At 47.0% G+C, this 19,980-nt stretch overlaps 1 protein-coding gene across 3 annotated transcripts in view; it reads right to left on the bottom strand.

Annotated features, from left to right (window-relative positions):
- TNFRSF11A (TNF receptor superfamily member 11a) overlaps positions 1-15,609 on the bottom strand; it is a 62,324-nt gene extending 46,715 nt beyond the window's left edge. For all 3 annotated transcript variants that reach the window (XM_067698898.1, XM_067698897.1, XM_067698896.1), the window contains exon 1: positions 15,493-15,609. In XM_067698898.1, coding sequence (XP_067554999.1) covers positions 15,493-15,567 — 75 coding nt within the window. In that variant the 5' untranslated portion in view covers positions 15,568-15,609. The remainder of the gene's footprint in view (positions 1-15,492) is intronic.
- Between the last annotated feature and the right edge of the window lie 4,371 nt (positions 15,610-19,980).

Below are 19,980 nucleotides of genomic sequence, written 5' to 3' on the forward strand. Positions count from 1 at the left end.
ACTCCTGCTGGTCTCATTGAAAACCCACTAATATGAATCAACCCCCTCCCCACATACAGACCACTCCCCATGAAGGGGTTGTGAGTTGATTTCCTCACTATGCAGACACTAGAGTAAGGCCAGTCATTCCTTTGACTGAGTCATTTGCCTTATCTTGTAAGATGACTTTTCATTTGATTATGACCAGAAGACAAATTTTGGCCTGGTCTAGGGTTTAATAATACAAAGTACCAGTCTCTTAAAAAGCTCTGCTATCATCACATCTTCAAAGCTGTCTTTACTGAGCTCTCATATATCAATACTTGTGCAAGGGATTGGCTTGTGTAGGAAAGGGAATGAGTCCATCCCTACCCTCTCAAAGTGTGTCGCAGCAGAGGACACAGGCAGATAGAGGAGAGAAAACTAACAGATAGAGACCCACAGGACAATACAAGACCTGGTGCACTGGAAAGATCAAGTTCCACCAAGTCCCTGGATGCAACTCTCACTGGTCACGGACTGGGAAGGGGAGGGAACCCGGCCTGGGATACACGGGAAGGAATCACAGAGGGAGATGCACAAAGTGCAGAGGGCAGGGGCAAGGGCAGAGGAGTGAAGAATGGGGCTTGGGTTGGTGGAGGGGGAGAGGAGGGGCAGTGGGAGACCTGGGGCAGATGCAGAGGCAGGGGAGTGGGGTCCTGGGAAGAGGCAGCTGTAGAAGGGCGGTCATTTTTAGCAGCACCATGGAGTGTACTGCAAACAATGGTGGAATGAGAAGGGCCAATAAGAAGGTGTGAACTCCTTTTGGCAATGAACAGTGTCTGATGGAGGGAATGACTGGTGTCTTATGGAAGGAATCGCCATGTAAAGAGCTGGCATGAACAAACAAGGTAGGGAGTCTAGATCTTGCAGGAGGAGCAAAGAAAGTGGCTTATCTCAGGGAGAGGAGAAAGGGCTGTCTCCATCGTGAAACACTGAATTTAGGTCTTTTTATGCCAGTCCTTTGAAAACCCATTTTCAAAAAAACTTTGGGGGCACTTTAATTAAAAACTGTTTTTATTGGGGTAAAAATTATATATATATATATATAAAACTAAATTTGTCATTTAAACCATTTTTTTAGTGTACAATTCAGTGGCATTAATTATTCATGATGTTGTATAACCGTCACCATGGTCTCTTTCCAGAACATTCTCATCATCCCAAACAGAAACTCTTTTAACCATTACACAGTAACTCCTCACTTTCCCCTCCACCTGGGAACCCTGGAGTTAAACAATAATGCCCCATTTTCTCCAGCCCCTGGTAACCTCTATTCTGCTTTCTGTCTCTGTGAATTTGACTATTCTAGGTACCCCATATAAGCGGAATCATACAGTATTTGTCTCTTTATGCCTGGCTTATTTCACTTAGCATGGTCTTCAAGGTTCATCCATATTGTAGCATGTATCAGAACTTCATTCCTTTTCATGGCAGAATGATATTCCGTTGTATGAATACATCACAGTTTGTTTATCCGTTCATCTGTTGATGGATACGTGGGTTGTTTCCACCTTTTCTGTGTTGTGAGTAGTGCTGCAGTGAACACTGGCACACAAATATGGTCATTCTATGTTCAGCTTTTTGAGGAACTACCAAACTTTCTTCCATAGTTGCTGTACTATTTTAATACATTCCCACCAAAAATGCAGGAGGGTTCCAATTTCTCCACATCCTTACCAACACATTATTTTCCATTTTTTTGGTAATAGCGATCCTAATGGGTATGAAGCGGTCTCTCAGTGTGGTTTTGATTTGCATTTCCCTAATGACTAACGATGCTGAACATCTTTTTTATGTGCCTTTTGGCCAGTTTTGGAGAAATGTCCACTCAAGTCCTTTGCCCATTTTTATGGGGTAATTTCATTTTGCATGGACCTGTTCACAGGACTCAATTTAGCTGTCAACAGCATTGACTTATTATATAGGACTGGAATGGTTATTAGAGGGTTGTAGGACTCTTGGGTTCATTTTAACCAACTTGAAAGAAATCTTTGATTTTCCTGTTTAAGAAAAACCTTCCCAGTCTAAACGGCATGACTGCATGGCTCTCTAGAAAACAATCAAGGAGGTTTAGCATTTAAGTAAGACGTGCTCAGTGAGTTTACAACCTAAAAGTGGAACAAATTAAATATGCATTCACTTACTCCTCAAAGGTTAACTGAACACATCCTATGTGCCAGACACAATTTTAAGTTTTTTGGATACAGCAGATACTAGACAGAGTCCTTGCTTACATTGTACTTCTTGGGAGAAGAGTGACAGTAAACAAACATGTAACGGAATCTGGTTGGAATGACTGTGATGAAAAAAATAAAACAGGATAAGTAAGGTAATGGGATTATGAGGGGGAGCCTCATCAGATGAGATGATCTTTTGAGTGGAGACCTGCATGAAGTGAGGGAACAAGCCAAATTAATAGCAAGTGTCAGGTAGAGCAGTAGTTCAGGTGGACAAAAAAGCATTTGCAAATGCCCCGGGAGGGTGTGTGCCTGGCTGGACCAGGAACAGCAGGAAGGCCTGTGTGACTAGCACAGCGAGGAGAGGCTGGAGTATAAACTCACACAACTGATGACATAATTTACCCAGATCGTGAGTTAACATGCACCTGCAGCTCCAGGACTGTGTGATACTGACTTTAGGTTCGTAGTGGACATAACATTTTAAATAATAAGCACTTCATACTATTTTTATCACCAGGCAGGAAATATAATATTTGCCATAAGAGTTTTTAATTTTTACTTTTTTTTTTTTTTTTTTTTTTTGCGGTACGCGGGCCTATGGCTCACGGGCCTAGCCGCTCTGCGGCATGTGGGATCTTCCCAGACCGGGGCACGAACCCGTGTCCCCTGTATCGGCAGGCGGACTCTCAACCACTGCGCCACCAGGGAAGCCCTTAATTTTTACATTTAATTGTGATAAAATACTCATAACATAAAATTTGCTGTCTTCACCGTTTTGCCACCAGATTTAAAAAAAAATAGATACTATACAGAGAAAAAAAATCTGACTCAGGTCAGGTTTGATTAAAAAAAGAAAAAAAAAACCCTTAAAAATGTAGAGTAATTGTGGCCTATTAGAAGTCTGGGTATGTTCACCATTTCGATTTAGCAGTTACAGTTGACTTCATGAGCTGTCTTGAAAGTTGCTTTTTATGGCCCCATCAGTATTTTTTTTCTCTGACCACCTTGATTCCAGATAAGCTCCTTTAAGAAAAGAAGTGCTGCACTTATTTAGACAGGAGCATATCAAAGGTCTATTGATTTTTGCTCAACTCTCCTTCTTACTTTCCTCCCAATGTATTTATTATCTCTGCTCCTAGACAAGAAAACATAGGGCCTAAGGGAAAATGAAGAAATAACTTTGCACGTCAAAACTTTAATTGCAAGTTTCTTTGTCTTCCGGGGAGATAAAGGATGAGAAAAGTCTGCAGCTGTGAGCTACCTGAAATGAAGGTCCAAGGAAGGTTAGCTTCCTAAACACAGTAATTCGGATGGGTTTGCCTTGTCCTCACATCGTCACCCCACAGGCTCCAGTGAATGCCCCTTTATTCTCCTAGTGCGAAAGGATTTTTTTTTTTTTGCCATTCTTGAATTTTTTTTTTTTTTTTTAACTTTTATTCATTTGAGATGAGAACTGCTTTCTCTTCTTTCCTGTAGTAAGCGCTAATGGCCCCTGTGCTTCCAAGCGTGTGCTGGTCTGCTGGATGCCAAGGACCCTCCTAGGCTCTGCCTCCATACTGGGGGTGGACCAAGCTAATAAGGTGGTTAGCCCCCAAAGTGGCCGGGGCAGGGACTAGACTTCCCCCCGCCCGCCTTTTAAAGGTGCACAGAATCACCTGGAAATCTCATTAAAAGGTGATTCTCATTGGGTAGGTGTGGGGTGGGGCCTCACCCTGCATTTCTAACAAGCTCTCAGGTGATGCTCATACTGCTGGTTGTTGAGTGGCAAGGTCAGAGATCGTTCAAGACCAAGATGAAGTCCAGCGCCTCAGCAAGGCTCCCCGGGCCCGCACGTGGGCTCAGTCTCACCCCAACCCCTCCTCCTACTGTCTCCTCAGCAGCCCTGCCCTGGATCCTAGGCCTAAAACACACTGCGGCCCCCGGCCTCCACGCGCTCCATTTCATCCAGCCAACCCGTGTCATCCTACTCAACCCTGGAGCCTAAGTCAACCAGTCTGACACATGACCTTGCCCACACTGGCCACTTTGGTTTAACCTCAGATCTCACACCTGGACTGGTTAGCCCCTTGCGCTAGATGATCTCACATCCACCAGGACTGTCTCCTGTCCCAATCCCTTTGATGCTCTACGGTTGTCTTTCGTGTGTCTGCTCCTCCTGGTAGACTGAAAGCTTGCAACTAGGCCCTCAGCACACCGCCCCTCCCCCTAGTCGCCTGTCCCCAGCATTTTTCAACAGATGGTCCTACACCACTTTCAGGGTCAACCCCCGCTCAGGATCCTTGATTAACTCGCCGGCATTCCAAGCCCCCTAACCTGGTTTTGCGTCCCCCGTGCCTGCTGACCACCCGCACGCCACTCTACTAAGCACGCCTGCTCCTGTGCCAACCCTGTCCCCATGCTTTGCTCGGCTCTCCCCGCCTCTATCACCAATCCAAACGCCAGCCCTCCCTCCTGACTCGGCCCGTCCCACCTCTCCTGGGGAGCCCTGCCCGGGGACTCTGACCCACGAGACCCTCCACCCTTCCTGTATCCGACCATGTATCTCATGTATCCCACATCTCACACGCTCTGATGGCCTCACAGGGCCACATGCAAGGACATCAACTAGATTCGAAGTTTCCGGAAGGATAAGCCAGTGCTGGCGACTGAGCAGGTGCCCACAGGATTCTGGACCTGGGGGGAGATGCAGCAGGGGGACCCTCCCCGTCGAGGTGGCTGGGGCACCAGGCACCACTGCCCTGGCCTCCAGAATAATCACTGTCATGCTCGGCACCCTTCATCTATCTTGCTTTTCAAGACTTTACACCCCACACCTAGTGCTATCCCTGGACTTGTTTGAACTCATCTCTTCTTCCCTTTTTTTTTTTTCTTTTTAACACAGTTGAGCTTCATCTTCTCTTGTCTCAGCCACAACTAACCTATACTTTTTTAAAAAACAAACCATAATTTAAAAAGAGTCATGTACCACAATGTTCACTGCAGCTCTACTTACAATAGCCAGGACGTGGAAACCACCTAAGTGTCCATTGACAGACGAATGGATAAAGAAGATGTGGCACATATATACAATGGAATATTACTCAGCCATAAAAAGAAACGAAATTGAGCTATTTGTAGTGAGGTGGATGGACCTAGAGTCTGTCATACAGAGTGAAGTAAGTCAGAAAGAGAAAAACAAATACTGTACGCTAACACATATATATGGAATCTAAAAAAAAAAAAGGTTCTGATGAACCTAGGGTCAGGACAGGAATAAAGACGCAGACGTAGAGAATGGACTTGAGGACATGGGGAGGGGAAGGGTAAGCTGGGACGAAGTGAGAGAGTGGCATGGACATATATACACTACCAAATGTAAAATAGATAGCTAGTGGGAAGCAGCCGCATAGCACAGGGAGATCAGCTCGGTGCTTTGTGACCACCTAGAGGGGTGGGATAGGGAGGGTGGGAGGGAGGGGGACGCAAGAGGGAAGAGAGATGGGAACACATGTATATGTATAACTGATTCATTTTGTTATAAAGCAGAAACTAACACAAGGTTGTAAAGCAATTATACTCCAATAAAGAATTTTAAAAATATATAAAACGAACTCAACCACTCAAAATTATTCGGTACCTTTAAGCGCTGCACTGTGCCAGGTACGGGAATCTGACTCTCCTCCACTGCCATGTTCACAGAGCAGTGCCTCTCGATCCTTACCGTGAAAAAGAATCAACGGGAAATCTTTCTAAAATGCAGATTTTCTAACAAGCTCCCAGGTGATGCTGACACTGCTGGTCTTTGAGTAGCAAGGTCAGAGATTACATTAAAGACCGAGAGCCAGAACTTTCTCATTTTCCCAAACGCTGTACAGTTGTCTCCATTTACGTAATGGACATTGAGAACAACCTCGCCCATCACTGGAGACAGACACCATTTATCTTGAGTGGGCCTCCTGCAACACCTACTGCGTGCCAGGCACCATGCTTGAGGCTTTCCCTTCCTCATATTTCTGCTTCCTCACAAGGAGACAAGGCAGCCCATTCAGATAGTTACTGATAAGCCGACTGGCACAGTGCCAGACACAGAGCAAATGCTCGAATTCTAGGTAAATTAATGAATAACTTTTCCTGAAGGACTGTTGTGACCTTATAACTTCCCTTTACAGAAAACTGTGATGGTTTCCTACTAGCTCTGAATCAAATTCACACTCCCAAGCGTAGACTTGGAAAGGTTGCACCAATTGGGGGCAAAATTAGAGACACCCTGGGGGAAAGGGGTTGCAAAATCAGGATCAGAAATCTCTTCCTGGGCTCAAATTGTCTTTTCTAATAGGGATAGAACACAGGTCCACCTAATCAACACACAACACAGCTGCTCCAGCCTCTTATGCTGTCCCTCGTGCTGGGAACAGAATGCCTCTCACACTGGATGAGGCCCCTTTCACCAGGCCACCCTGGACTCGCTGTTCAGGCACACAGCAGCCGGGTGCCGGTCACACCTGCATTCCCTTGCCCGTGAGGACTGCTCCATGCAGTTAAGATGACTGGTTGTGGGCTTCCCTGGTGGCGCAGTGGTTAAGAATCCGCCTGCCAATGCAGGGGACACGGGTTTGAGCCGTAGTCCGGGAAGATCCCGCATGCCCGTGGAGCAACTAAGCCCGCGCACCACAACTACTCAGCCTGCGCTCTAGAGCCCGTGAGCCACCACTACTGAAGCCTGTGTGCCTAGGGCCCGTGCTCTGCAACAAGAGAAGCCACCGCAATGAGAAGACCACGCACCACAACGAAAAGTAGCCCCTGCTCACCACAACTAAAGAAAGCCCACGTGGCAACGAAGACCCAATGCAGCACACCCCCCCAAAAGAAGTCCTCCTTCTAGAACTTGCAATCTCTTAAAAAAATATATATATATGACTGGTTGTGCATTCTAGTGCTTTGGTTATTTGTAATTTTACAACTAAGTAGGACCTCAACGGCCTGGTCACAGGGATCCCAACTGGGACACAGAAAACCTAAGCCCATCAGAAGGGGCACTTTCCCCCCACCCCACCCTGTCCAGGACAGAGCCTGACAGGTGGCAGAAGTGGGATAAACATGGCCTGTGAACTGTCTTGACAAACGCAGGAGCAGGGCTATAGTCAGTGGTACAGTACAGTTTATTTCTGGTGGGGGTGTGTGTGGCATAGAGGAGTCAGAGATGCCTTTGCTTCAGGAAGTGGCAAAGATGATTCAAAATGTCACATTTCTTTTCCTCCTGAGTCAGGGACCAACTGGCACATGGACCCTATGCTGAGACTGCTCAGAGTGCCTGTTTAAACTCAGCCTTAAAGTCATAGTGTTCTTCCTTCTGCTCAATGACAGTTAACAACAGAAAGGCCTCAATGAATGTACCTCCTTGAGCCGAGCCCCACGAATGCAAACTGGTTATGCTATTTCCCAAAACGCTAAAAGAGCTTGCTTCTGCCCACCACCCCCCCCCCACCATGTCCTGGAAGTTTGTTTCTCTGCTGCTTACCTGTCATACAGGTGACTGCATAAGCAGTTTCCCTGAGGGGTTAATGCCATGCCACTGGGGCGGACACGTGGGAGGGGTTCCAGCTCTGCCACTTATGAGCTGTGCAAACTGGACCTCTCTGTGCCTCACTTTTCTCATCTTCCTGGCAAGGTGGAGTGAGGATTAGAGAAAATCTATGTAAAGCACCGAGCACATGCCTGGCACACAGGACGGAGTCAGCAAGAGGCAGGTGCTTTCAGTACATTAACCACATATATTAACTTACAGCTGAGCTCAAAATCTTTTTATGGAATCCCACGTCTACAGCAACGGTTCTCAAACTCGAGTGTGCGTCGGAATCCCCTGCAGAGGTGGTTAAACGGTGTCTGATATAGTGGGCCTGGGGTGGGGCCCGAGAACATGCATTTCTAACAAGTTCCCAGCTGCGGATGCTGGGTCCAGGGCCCCCCCCTCCACAGGGCAGAGTCCCAACACCCTCCTGAGGTTTGTCCGTGACTAACCAGCACCCCTCCCATCCCCAGCTGGCCTTGGCCTCTCCTGGTCTCTGGCCAGCTCTGGGCCCCGGACAAACGGACAGGACTTGAGTTTCTCCTGTTTGGCTCTGCTTGTCCCACCTCTGCCCCTTCCCCTGCTCACTCTGCCCTCAGACTCATGACTGTCCCTCCAGGCCCAGACAGGCGCCACCTGCCCAGCTCTCCACGGCAACCCTGTGCGCTCTGCGCTCCCGCGGCGTCTTGCTCTCGGAAGCTTTAGACCTACTTAACTGCAAGGACTGAAGACGGGGCTGTCTTATTTTCCCTACTAGGTGGGGAACTCTCCAGGGCACAGGCTGTGGGGTAAGTCTGATGTTTTCCAGAGTGTCTTATGGAAGTGCAAAACCAGGGTCCAGAGAATTGAAAGGAAAAAAGGCTGACAGTGAGGTTAAAGGAAGTAGCATGAATAACCCGAGCAAGGGGAAGCAGTGGGCTGACAATCTCCAACGAGAGAAACACAAAAATAAAGAAGACGTTGGCCAACTGATCTTTACCCCCATGAAAGAATAAATTTGAGGAAACGGAGTCAAATTGTGACACAGTATTAGATTCTGCTATAGGGAAGTTCCTGCCACTGGGAATTGTTAAATAATGTAGTGGAGTAGCAAGGGTGGGTGTGAATAATCTCTACAAGGCTTGAAAAATGGAACAGATTCTCAATTCCCATGAACGTTTCAGACATGATCCTGTTCTTCTACCTTGGGTACAAAATTGAGAACCCTCGACAGATATTTTTTCAACTGGATGTGAATTTGGTGGCTGTTTGTGCTACTTAAGGATACACTTCTAAGTTAGTTGCTAAGGATGTTCCAAGAAGGAACAAATATTTTTTAAAACTCAGAACCTTAGAAAAGTGGCTCATTTCCCATTCTGGGGGTGGGTACCGAGAACCCAGGCTAGCAAATGCTGCAGTGCTAATAGGATTTGTGAGATAGCACATGTCCACTCTCCCTGCTTGCCAGGTTTAACCATCACATTCACAAAAAGTTAGAGTTTTTCTTCCTCATTTTTAATGGAAAGTCTTCAAATTTCTGGTAGCTGGAGGAAGTGGCTCTTGTACTCTCAACACTGCACAGGAAATGTAATGAGTTATTATTACTCTGATGAACCGAAAGGGTAGTTTTTGCAGTCGGTTCTTCCTACCACTTGGAAACCTGGCAGCCCTCTGACTTTGCTTGTGCCAGACAGGCCTCTGTGTCACCTGCTAGCCTAGGACTTTTTGCAGTGGGGAGCAGAAGCGGGGGTGGGCAGAGAGGAAGGGAAACACTCCGCTGAGGCACTAATAGCCACCAGGAAAAGGTGTCTCATGCAAGCAAAAAGTTTTTGCTGAGCTGTGGGTCCAAGGTAAACACTGCTTCTGCTGGGGGCAGGTGACCTATCTGAGGCCAGCGTGGGAAGACCACGGCGCAGGCCACACCAGCTCTGATGCTGGACTCTTTGGGGGGGTCACTGACTGCTTATCTCTTTAGTCCTGAGTTTTAACACTCTGCCTACATCCTGAACCTCTGATTCAAAGACACCTTTAGGTCAGGAAATGGCTCTGAATTGCAGAGCACACAAATTTCCTGCAGAGCCAATGCCTTGGGGCTCTTAGCTTGTTTTTTAACCCCAGTGGGGTCTAAGGACCTTTGCCTCCCAGTAAGATAATCCAAAGCAGATGCGATTCCATATCCTAAACTGCGACCTTCTTTATTGTTTGTTTGGGGAAAAAACAATCCTTCTTTACTTGAACCTGAACCTGCTTTGATTCTGATTTGGACTAAGACAGAAGTTTCCTTAATAAACTGTGAAAAAATACAATCAAATGGTCAGCTGTCCTGTTTTGACATCTACCACATTTTTTTTTTTTTTTTAATAATAGGTCCAACCACATCCTTTGCCCTGTATCTTCGGCGCCCAGCACAGCCTGCTGGCTCTGAAATCGCTCCTGCACTTCTTTCTCTTGCCACCCTCCTGACCCGATTCAAGCCTGTACCAGCTCTTCCCCAAAGCAGGGGCTGTGGCCTCCTTACCACGCCCTGGACCCCCTCCTCCCCCCAGCGCCATGGCACCCTTCCCCATGACCTCCACATCTGACCACGTCCCTCCCCAGCTCACAATACACGGAGATAAAATCTAAACTGTTTTCCTTGCACAGAAGGCCCTTGAGTGCTGGCCCCGCCCCCCACCTGCCCTTGGAGCCCAGGAACACTGTCCTCTTCCGAGTCGCCTGAAAACGCCGCACTCGGTCTGGTCTCCCCACCGTTCCCCCCACCAGGCAGAGCACAAACCAGTCTTGATCCCCTAGCCCACATGCTGCCCCCTTGCCCCTCTTTCTGTGCTTTGGACACACAACCGCACGGTAAGGAAAAGGGGGTATTTTCCGCCGGCACTTCCAGGCCGGTTAAAGCGCTCTTGTCCTGGGCGCCCACCACACTCTGAAAGCACTCTTGATGGCAGGAGTGTCCCACCGCATTCTGTCTGCACGCATCTAGGCCGAGCGCTTCCGGGAGACGGGGGCTACGCCCCTGCTCTCCGTCTCCTTAGCCTGCTGCAGGGCGGCCCACCTGGAGGAGGCGCTCGCTTCGTTGAGCTAAACGAGCACATCTAACACAAACGCAGTCCTCTTTCTCACTGTTGACCGCCGTGCCCTGGACGTGGCAGCCCACAGAAATCCCAGGCTGGGGGGTGCCGGTGGCGCACAGGACAAAGACAGAGAGCAGGTTAGCACACATGCACGCAGACGCGCTGAGACGGCTGCCGGGCGATGAGCGGGGCCAGCAGCCGCTGCCCACGAGAGGGAGGGCAGGGCGCCGGGGAGCCGCGCCCGCCGGGCTCGCGGGCAGGACGCAGCCTGACGGCGCCTCTCGGAACCAGGGCAGAGGAACCGCTGGGCTGCGCGTAACCAAGCCCGCCGCCCACTCAGTGTTAAACCTCAAATGCGCACTGAGAACTTCAGACCCACCCGCTCTCCTGTTTTGCTGAAGTCCACTGTCTCTCTCGTGGTTTCTTCAGGCTCGGGGCTTGGGTTTGGGGGGTAGAAAGGAGGAGTTGAGCTTAATCTGTGTTCCTAGCGGTGGGTCCTACAGAAAGCTCCCACGCGGCAGCCAGAAGGAAACACGAAGATTAGGTGTCCAACTTCCTACAAACCAGGTGGAGAATTTACAGGCGCTTGCAGGGAGAATCACCTGGCGCGCGAATCCCACCCACGCCGGCTCTGGGGGCCGGGAGGTGGGGTCAGGTATGCTTCCCTTGGGGGCTGGGGGGCGGCCGCTGCAGGGAGACAGCAGCCAGGCCACAGCTGTCCTGGCGGCCACCTGGCCCGAGGGTAGATGCCCTGGGGGGTGACTCACTCGTAGAGAGGGCAACTGTCAGGGCGGGATGCAGATCCAATCCACAGGAGTCCGCCCAGACAGCATCCTCTGGACACACCATGTGGAAAAACACACCACTATCATTTTCCATGCGCTTCAAAGATAGGAAAATAGCATGGGGGGAATTTTAATACTGATCTGGCAGAGAAAGTTCACGTGGTACCTTCTTCAAACAATACTCTGAAAAGGAGGCCCTGGTTTGGAACTCCCCTTTTCATGGCCTCATAAAACACTGATTTATTGACCTTCAAAGACATACCTTTATTGTTTCAGTTTTCCTGGCATATGAATTTCTGGTAGATAACTGAAAAAGCAAGCTCATATTTCCTTATCAACACGGAGAATATGTTCATATTACAGATGTGCCATTTTCGGGGGAAGTGGTGGGAAGGAAATAACAGGGAAGGCATTTGAAACATTTATCAACAAAGTGAACGAAAAGGACACTGATCCCCAAGTCTGTGATTCTCCAAACGAAGTAGTAACTTATGGCCAAGTCTTCCCACTAGGATGGGCTGGCAGGGCAGGAAGACAGCCGGGGCAGGGGCGGTCACCTACCTACCCTACAGTCCCAGTCCCACCCAGGGGATTTCCTCTGCGGGGTGTCCCCACAGGCCTTCCAGGGCCCCATGGCTTATCTGTTTCTGATTAGTCTACATTACCACCTCAACAAGGGCCATACAAGTGTTATCTCAAAAACTATAAATGTTTAGTGTCCTGTCTGTCATGGGGTTTCTTGAATTAAGCTAGCTTTCCAGATAGCTTTGTGCTATCTATAAAGTCATAAACATATGTGGGTTTTCTCTTTTTGGCAAGATTCCTTTAGGCCTAAACCACTGACGCCACCCTCTCAGATAGAAAGCTTTCTTCCCCACAACAGCCTCTTGGGATCATTCCCTCTCTGACCCTTGATTTCCTACCCATCCTCCGAAGACCGCTTCAGAAGCCCCCTCCTCCAAAAGTCCTCCCTGATTCCTCCAACTATATTCCCTCCTTCCTCCACCACCCTCTGCGCTTCTCGTATCATAGGCTGCGTCATTATTATCACAGCTTCACCTGTCTCATCCTCTTGACTGGGCCGTGACCTGTGAAGACCCAGCTATGTCTTTGCCTTGTTTCTCACCAGCACAAGGTTTTACATCCCAAATATGTTTGCTGGCCTGGGTACGAGTGAATCTGCCCTTAGGTCTTGGATATCTAGGGATAAACATGGCTGGGTGATCAATTACCTCAATGAAAACAGCCTGCTCCTAGAGTTTCTTACTTGGAATAAACAGCAGAACTATCAACATAAAAATTTTAAATGTTTTTTTCTGTAGGCAAATACTCTTCTTATGTCTGAACTCAGATTCCCTCACACAGGCGCAGAGAGATATAAGCACAGAGATGTTTTAAAAGGCAAAACTTACAGCCCCCCAGGTAAGTTTAAATCGATTTAATACAATGTAATCGATTTAATACAATACTTGCAGATAAAGCACTTTCCAGAAGCTGTTTTTGCCAACTATTTTACAAAACCAATACCTCCTCCATCCTCCACACTCAACAGTTCTTTAAGCCTTGCCCAGTGTGTGGTAACTAATCGGCAGTGCAATTCCTTTCTTTGAACTAATAGATCAGGTTGGCCGAAGAAGCAGTAATTGAACAGAGTGCTTGTAACCACAGTATCTTTGGGGGGTAATACTACAACATTACATCTAGCTCCACCTTTCAGAATTAATAGATTTCCACTGGGGAGACTAGGCACAAACTTACATCATTTGATTAGAGCCATCCCAATATCATTTGATTGTTTCCTGTTTAGGTATGATTTAAAAACGCACATAATATAAGTAGCCAAAAGGGAAAGGCGGGGCGGGGGGGAGATAGCACTTGCTGAAAGATAGCTCTGAGAAATAAATGTTTTGATAGCAAATGAGTTCATGTTAGAACGTACTGCATTTTACACATATATGTACATATGTAGTTTTTGCAATAACACTGTGAGATGCTTTTTTTTTTTTTTTTTTTTTTTGCGGTACGCGGGCCTCTCACTGCTGTGGCCTTTCCCGTTGCGGAGCACAGGCTCCAGGCGCACAGGCTCTGCGGCCATGGCTCACGGGCCCAGCCGCTTCGCGGTATGTGGGATCTTCCCGGACCAGGGCACGAACTCGTGTCCCCTGCATCGGCAGGCGGACTCTCAACCACTGCACCACCAGGGAAGCCCCGAGATGCTTTTTTTTAAACTGTGTAGTGAGCAGGTCTTTCTCAGGTAGCTAGCTGTTCACTGGAGCCCTAGTCCTGTAGTTCAAATAAGGCAGCAGCACCCTGTCCAACCTGTTGAACACTTAATTAAGCAACACCTGAAGTGTTTAAAATGAAAAATTCCAGCAGGCTTTTCCGCCTTCTTTGCCCTCAACCATTCCTTGAGACTCATACAAGTAGAAACGAAATAGACTGAATCTTCCTGAGAATTGTCTGCTCCAGCCTTATAGCACGTTCCTGTTATTTCTGTCAAGGCTCTAATCCCAGGCTGGCTTCCCCCTCTCTCCTCACTCCAAACACAGTTCTCCAAGTGCTGTTCCCCTTGTCTTCTTGGCGTCTCGAGCTGTTCCCCCAAAAGCTGTTAACAAGAGCCTAAGCCAGTCTTACAGAGAAGGGAAATCTGAAACTACTGAAACCCAGAAAACCACCAATATCTACCCTTCCCTACAAGGCTTTCATAGTATTTGTGGTGCTGGGCTTCCTACACTACAGCTCTCCTCCGGGGAGGGCAGAAAACCAGTAACTGGATTTATTTATTTGGCAGCTGTACCGAGTGATCTTGTAAAGAAATCTCTTCTGAGAGGACTTGGGGTGGGGAGGACAACAGGACATAGGAAGATGCTCTTGTTCTGGCACCCCCCCCCAGACCTCTTCATGCCCTTTATCAGCCCTGTGGGCCGCCAGGGGAGCCCCGGGTGCCTCCTGGGTTGGGAGCCCCAGCAGGGCCTGGCCCCAGTGAGACTAATCACTGCCCGCTGTGCCCGCCGGCCCGTCCCAGTCCCATTCCGGCTGAGCGCACGGAGGACAGGGCTGTTTCTGGCTCCCCTACTGGCTTGAAGCACCCCAGGTCCCTTGGTGTCTCCAACTGTGAACACTATTTTGTCCTAACATCATCAGAGGGTTCTGAGAACAAGTGATTCTATGTCATTCTGGGCCAGAACCTGAGCCGGTGGACCTTAAACTGTAGGGAGGAGTCGGAGGGGAGAAGGGAGACATAAAAAAGAGGGGAGCATAAGAAAGAAATCTAATGTCAGCCTTTCTGAAGAAACTACCAAATCCTGTTTCACCACACGCCCGGGAGGCGAGCATCGCTCTAGTCTTCAGACTACCAGCGAAGCTGAGGTGGGGAGAGCGTGTAAAGCCCAGTTAGAGGGAAGGACCGAGAGCTCCGGCGGGTCCAAAATGGCCCGAAAGGAGAAATCGTATGTTGGGATGGTTACTTAACATGGGCACTGTCCGCGGCTCCGAATTTTTCCCTCGCTTCTTCTCCTGTTCGCGGGGGAAGGGTCTGTGTCCACGCCGCTGCCTCCGCAGCAGCTACACTGCGGGGGCACCTCGCAGACGCTCCAGAAATGTTTAGAGAATAAACGGCACCACCAAAGCCTGCCACTAAGTGGGACTTTTGGAAGCGCCCGTGTCCGGGTGCCGGGGTCCCGCAACTCCCCGTTCTGCACCCCAGTTCCCCTCCACTCGCCCGTTCCCTCCTTCCACCGTCCAACGCGCACCCCCCCAGCTCTCCGCCCTCCAAATCCTCAGCTCCTGCGGCTCCGTCCAGGTCTCGGGACGTCTGGCAGCCGCCGCGCCGCGTCCTTCCCCAGTTCCCGCGAAGGCGTCGGGCGCGGGACCCGGCGCGCGGGGAGCGGGAGCTGGGGCGGCCCCCTTACCTGCAGCCGGCCGAACAGCGCGCAGAGCGCAAGCAGCGCGGGCAGCGGGCGGCGCCGCCGGGCGCGCGGGGCCATGGCGCGGAGGGGCGGGCTGGGCGGCCCGCTCTGCGGCCTCTGCTGCCCAGGCGGCGCGGCAGCTCGTGGCCTCGGGGTCGGTCCTCCCCGCCGCCTCCGGGCCCCGCCCCGCCCCGCCCCGCCGCCGCCCGGCGCCGCCCCGCCCCGCCCCGCCCCGCGCCGGGCACCTGTTCCCGCCCGCCCGCCCGCCAGGTGATGCCCGAACGAGGCGGGCGGTGTCCGCTTCCCGCGCCTTGTTGGGGGGTGGGGGGACGGAAAGGATGCCGGGAGGTGAGGGTCGCGGGGGGGCGACCTGGGGTGTTCTCCGCGCCCGCCGCCCGCGTCTTCTGCCGCACTGTGCACCCCTGTACGCAGGTTTGCCTGCGACCAGCCTTCGGGTGTCTTTCACGGTCACAGACGCGGCCGGCCTGCATCCCAGGACTGTTGGGGCCGGACTCCCGGGGAAGGAAGACAGCCCGGCGGCCTGGCCCCCGCCTCGCGCCCGCGCTCAGGCTTCCCGGCGGGGCCTCCCAAAGTAGGTGCACCTCGACCAAGAGTTAACGAGGAGAGGGTCTCCATCGGAGATTCCATAGAGCTCAGTGAAAGGATCAACCCAATATAACGTCAAGCACGCTTCATCATATCCCTCGTTCAGTCTTCCGGCCAGAAGCCACTTCCTCTTGCCTCCTCCAAGCTGTCAGCCGCCACGCTGTCTCCGCCCCCTGCCTCATGTGCTTAGGAGTACGTCAGCTCTCACGTGCCAGGTGGATGCTGGATGCACACGTACACCCAAGCCTTTGCACAGATAACTTTTCTGTGTGAAAACACTGGTCCTCAGGTCAATAGAATGTATTGTTTTGAGTTCCAGAAGCATCAACCTGTCTTAGCTTTTAGCCCAGCAAGTGGTGTATCTTAGTGAATATTCCATGTGCACTTGGAAAAACTGTATTTCACTGTGGCTGGTGAAGTGTTTTATAAATGTCAATTAGGTTAAATTGGTTGAAATACCCATATTGATTTTCTGTCTACTTGTGAGAAAACTGGAAATTTCCAACAAAAACTGTGGATTTGTCTATTTTTCTTGATCTGTCAGTTTTCTTATTTCATGTTTTTGAAGCTCTGATTAGAGGCATAAACATTCGGGATTACTACGTCTTTTTGATGAATTGATCCTCTTATCATTATTACATGTTCTCCTTGATCGGTGGTTAAATTTTGGTTTCTGAAACCTTTGATACTGTATAGCCCTTCACCTTTCTTATGAATAGCATTTACATGGTATATCTAATTCTGTCATTTTACTTATCTATGTCTATTTAAAGTGACAGCATGTAATTGGGTCTTGCTTTTTCAATTTATCCAGTTTGACAATCTCTGTCTCTTGATTGGAGTGTTTAGGCCATTCACATTTAATGTGATTATAGATAATGGTGAAGTTTAAGTCTTGCTATTTGTTTTGTTTGTTCCATCTTTGCTCCTTTTTTTCCTCTTTTCTTACCTTCTTTTGGATGATTTGAGTATTTTTAGGATTCTTTTTTCTCCATTGTTAGCTTATTTTATATACCTCTTGTTTTGTTCTTTTTAGTTCTGGGTTTACAATATGTATCTATGACATCACAGTCTACCTTCAGATAAAATTCTGCCACTTCAGGTATATTGTAAAAACCTTGTAATGACATACTTCCATTTCCCCCTCCCACCTTTGTGCTATTGTAATCATGCTAGTTGCTTTACTTTGTAACTCCCTGCTGTGCAGCTTGATTGGTACACTGCCCAGTTACTTTTGTGCTTTTTGGAAAGCAGTCTGGTAGTGTTGATTAAAAAAAAAAATAAAAGTGCAAATATCCTTTGACAAAGCAATTCCATACAATAGTAAAGGAAACAAGTTACAGAGTAATACCATCCCATGTTGTAAACAATAATCAGAAACATTTATTTACCTAAGCAGAGGAAGTTTCTGGAGAGACAATAATAGTAGCAAACACTAACAGCATCCTTACACTTACAAATTCATTGAATCCTCACAACAGCTTTGTAAAAAAATACTGTCATTAGTCCCATTATACAGATGAGGAAACTGAGGCATAGAGGTTAATAACTTGCCCTAGGGTCACTTGCCGAAAAGTGAGAGAGCTGGGATTCAAGCCCCTGGCTATCTGGCTCTGGAGTGTGAGTTCTGCCTTACTAAGCACCAATTTATTTTTCAGGTTTTTAAAAATTGAACTGTAGTTGATTTACAATATTTTGTTAGTTTCAGGTGTACAACAAAGAGATTCAGTTATATATATATTCTTTTTCAGATTCTTTTCCATTATAGGTTATTATAAGATGTTGAATATAGTTCTCTGTGCTATACAGTAAATCCTTGTGGTTTATTTTATATACAGTGGTGTGTATCTGTCAATCTCATCCTCAAAATTTATCCCTCCTCCCCCTTTCCCCTTTGGTAACCATAAGTTTGTTTTCTATGTAAGTCTGTTTCTGTTTTGTAAATAAGTTCATTTGTATCATTTTTTTAGATTCCACATATAAGCAATATCATATTTGTCTTTGTCTGATTAACTTCAATTAGTATGATAATCTCTAGTTCCATCCATGTTGCTGCAAATGGCATTATTTCATTCTTTTTTATGGCTGGGTACTATTCCATTGTGTGTGTGTGTATATGTATCTATATACATACAATATATATATCACATCTTCTTTATCCATTCATCTGTTGATGGACACTTAGGTTAAAGCACCTAATTTTTAACATTAGGTGAGTTCCAAAAGGAAAAGGAGAAACTGATAATTTTAACTTTTGATGTTCCTAAGCTATTTACACTGAGGAAAAAGTACTTTTACATTTTAACTGACAGGTCTGTAAATTTGGTAAACAGATGTTAAAACTCCAGATGAAGTAAGTACAGGAATGGTAAAAAATACAGATTAAAAAATATTTATCTGGCCTACTGTTGTCTTGAATGTGGAGACAGGCTTTCTGGAAACAGTAGTGTGTGAGATTATGATTTTGATAAAAGGAACTGACTTGTGGGAGAGGGTACTTTCACTGTGGCACTTTATGAGAAATACCAAGGGTTACTCCTGGCACATTTCCAACATCAACCCCTTTTTTTTTCAGAGAAGTTTAGGGGACTTAAAACTTCTGCTTGGAAAGCCCCAGAGGTGAGTGTGCTGGTTTTGGAAGCACTCTGAACAACAGAATGCCCATGTTAACATATTAAATCTACTAAAACAAGTTTAATTGAAAAAAAATGAAAGTACTTTTAAACACTCTCTATATTTACAGCGCTATCACTCACATAATTCAAATATTTTATAAAGATTAATGTAGAATACATTTGTCATCAACAAGATCCATTAAAATGAGCTTGAGGACATTATCTTTCCTATATGAATAGCATTATTATGAGAAACATGGAAGTAAGTTAAATCAAATACTATCTTCCTCTATTAAGTGAAGGATGCATACACTATAGCTAAAGAGATTGCTCATCATTTACAGAAACTAAGTGTTATTTATGATTTTTATAAGCCCCATATTTATAGGCACATGTACAATTAAATTTTGGTTATATGTAATAAATGTAAAATTCATTTTAAATAATAGATGTTTTAACATTTATTAAAGGTAAACATTTCCAATTTTTAAAAAGTAATCAGGTGACAGTGAATTGTTTTATTTGTACTGGGGAAAAATAAAACATTATACAAATACAGGCATCGTAGGTTTATTTGAAAATTATTTTACATGGATAATGCACACCTCACCCTGGAAATCCCCACTACTCCCCACTTCTGTAGGAACTGTTTAGTTTTCAGAATCAAAAAGGTAAAATAAAAATATGGCTATCATTTTTGCTTCTAGTGGATGGTTTGTAAGTATTATAGCATTACATTTTAATGGTCCTTATTTAGGCACACGAAAATAGACACTATCTTGTTAATGAAATGCTTATGAATGTCCGCAAGAATGAGAATTAATCAGCTTATGTAATTTTTTTCACGTGGTGATACAAAATAGTTACTGGGCAGAGCTAAAGCAAACACTTAAAAAGCAAAGTTATTAAGTAAACATAAGACTTCATGAATCTTTCAGTAAAAGCTTACTAGTAAATACAAATGTTTTTATTACCTACCCTGTTATGGTTTGCTCTTCCACTCATCTTGCCTATAAAACTTTTTAAACAAAAGTAAACCATTGATAAATCAGTGTTCACTCACAGATAAATCAAGGTGCAATACTGTCCCATAATGACACCCAAATATAATAGGAAATTTCATATCTATGTTCGTGAGAGAGATTGGCCTGTCATTCCCTTTCTGAATTGGATCTTGTCAAGTTTTGGTGTCAGGGTTTTGCTGGATAAGATTGAGGTATATGGAAGAACTTTGAAAGGGTGTATAAATGTTGTTATTTTTTTCCTTAAG

Source organism: Pseudorca crassidens, chromosome 12, assembly GCF_039906515.1.
Source record: "Pseudorca crassidens isolate mPseCra1 chromosome 12, mPseCra1.hap1, whole genome shotgun sequence".
NCBI lineage: Eukaryota > Metazoa > Chordata > Mammalia > Artiodactyla > Delphinidae > Pseudorca > Pseudorca crassidens.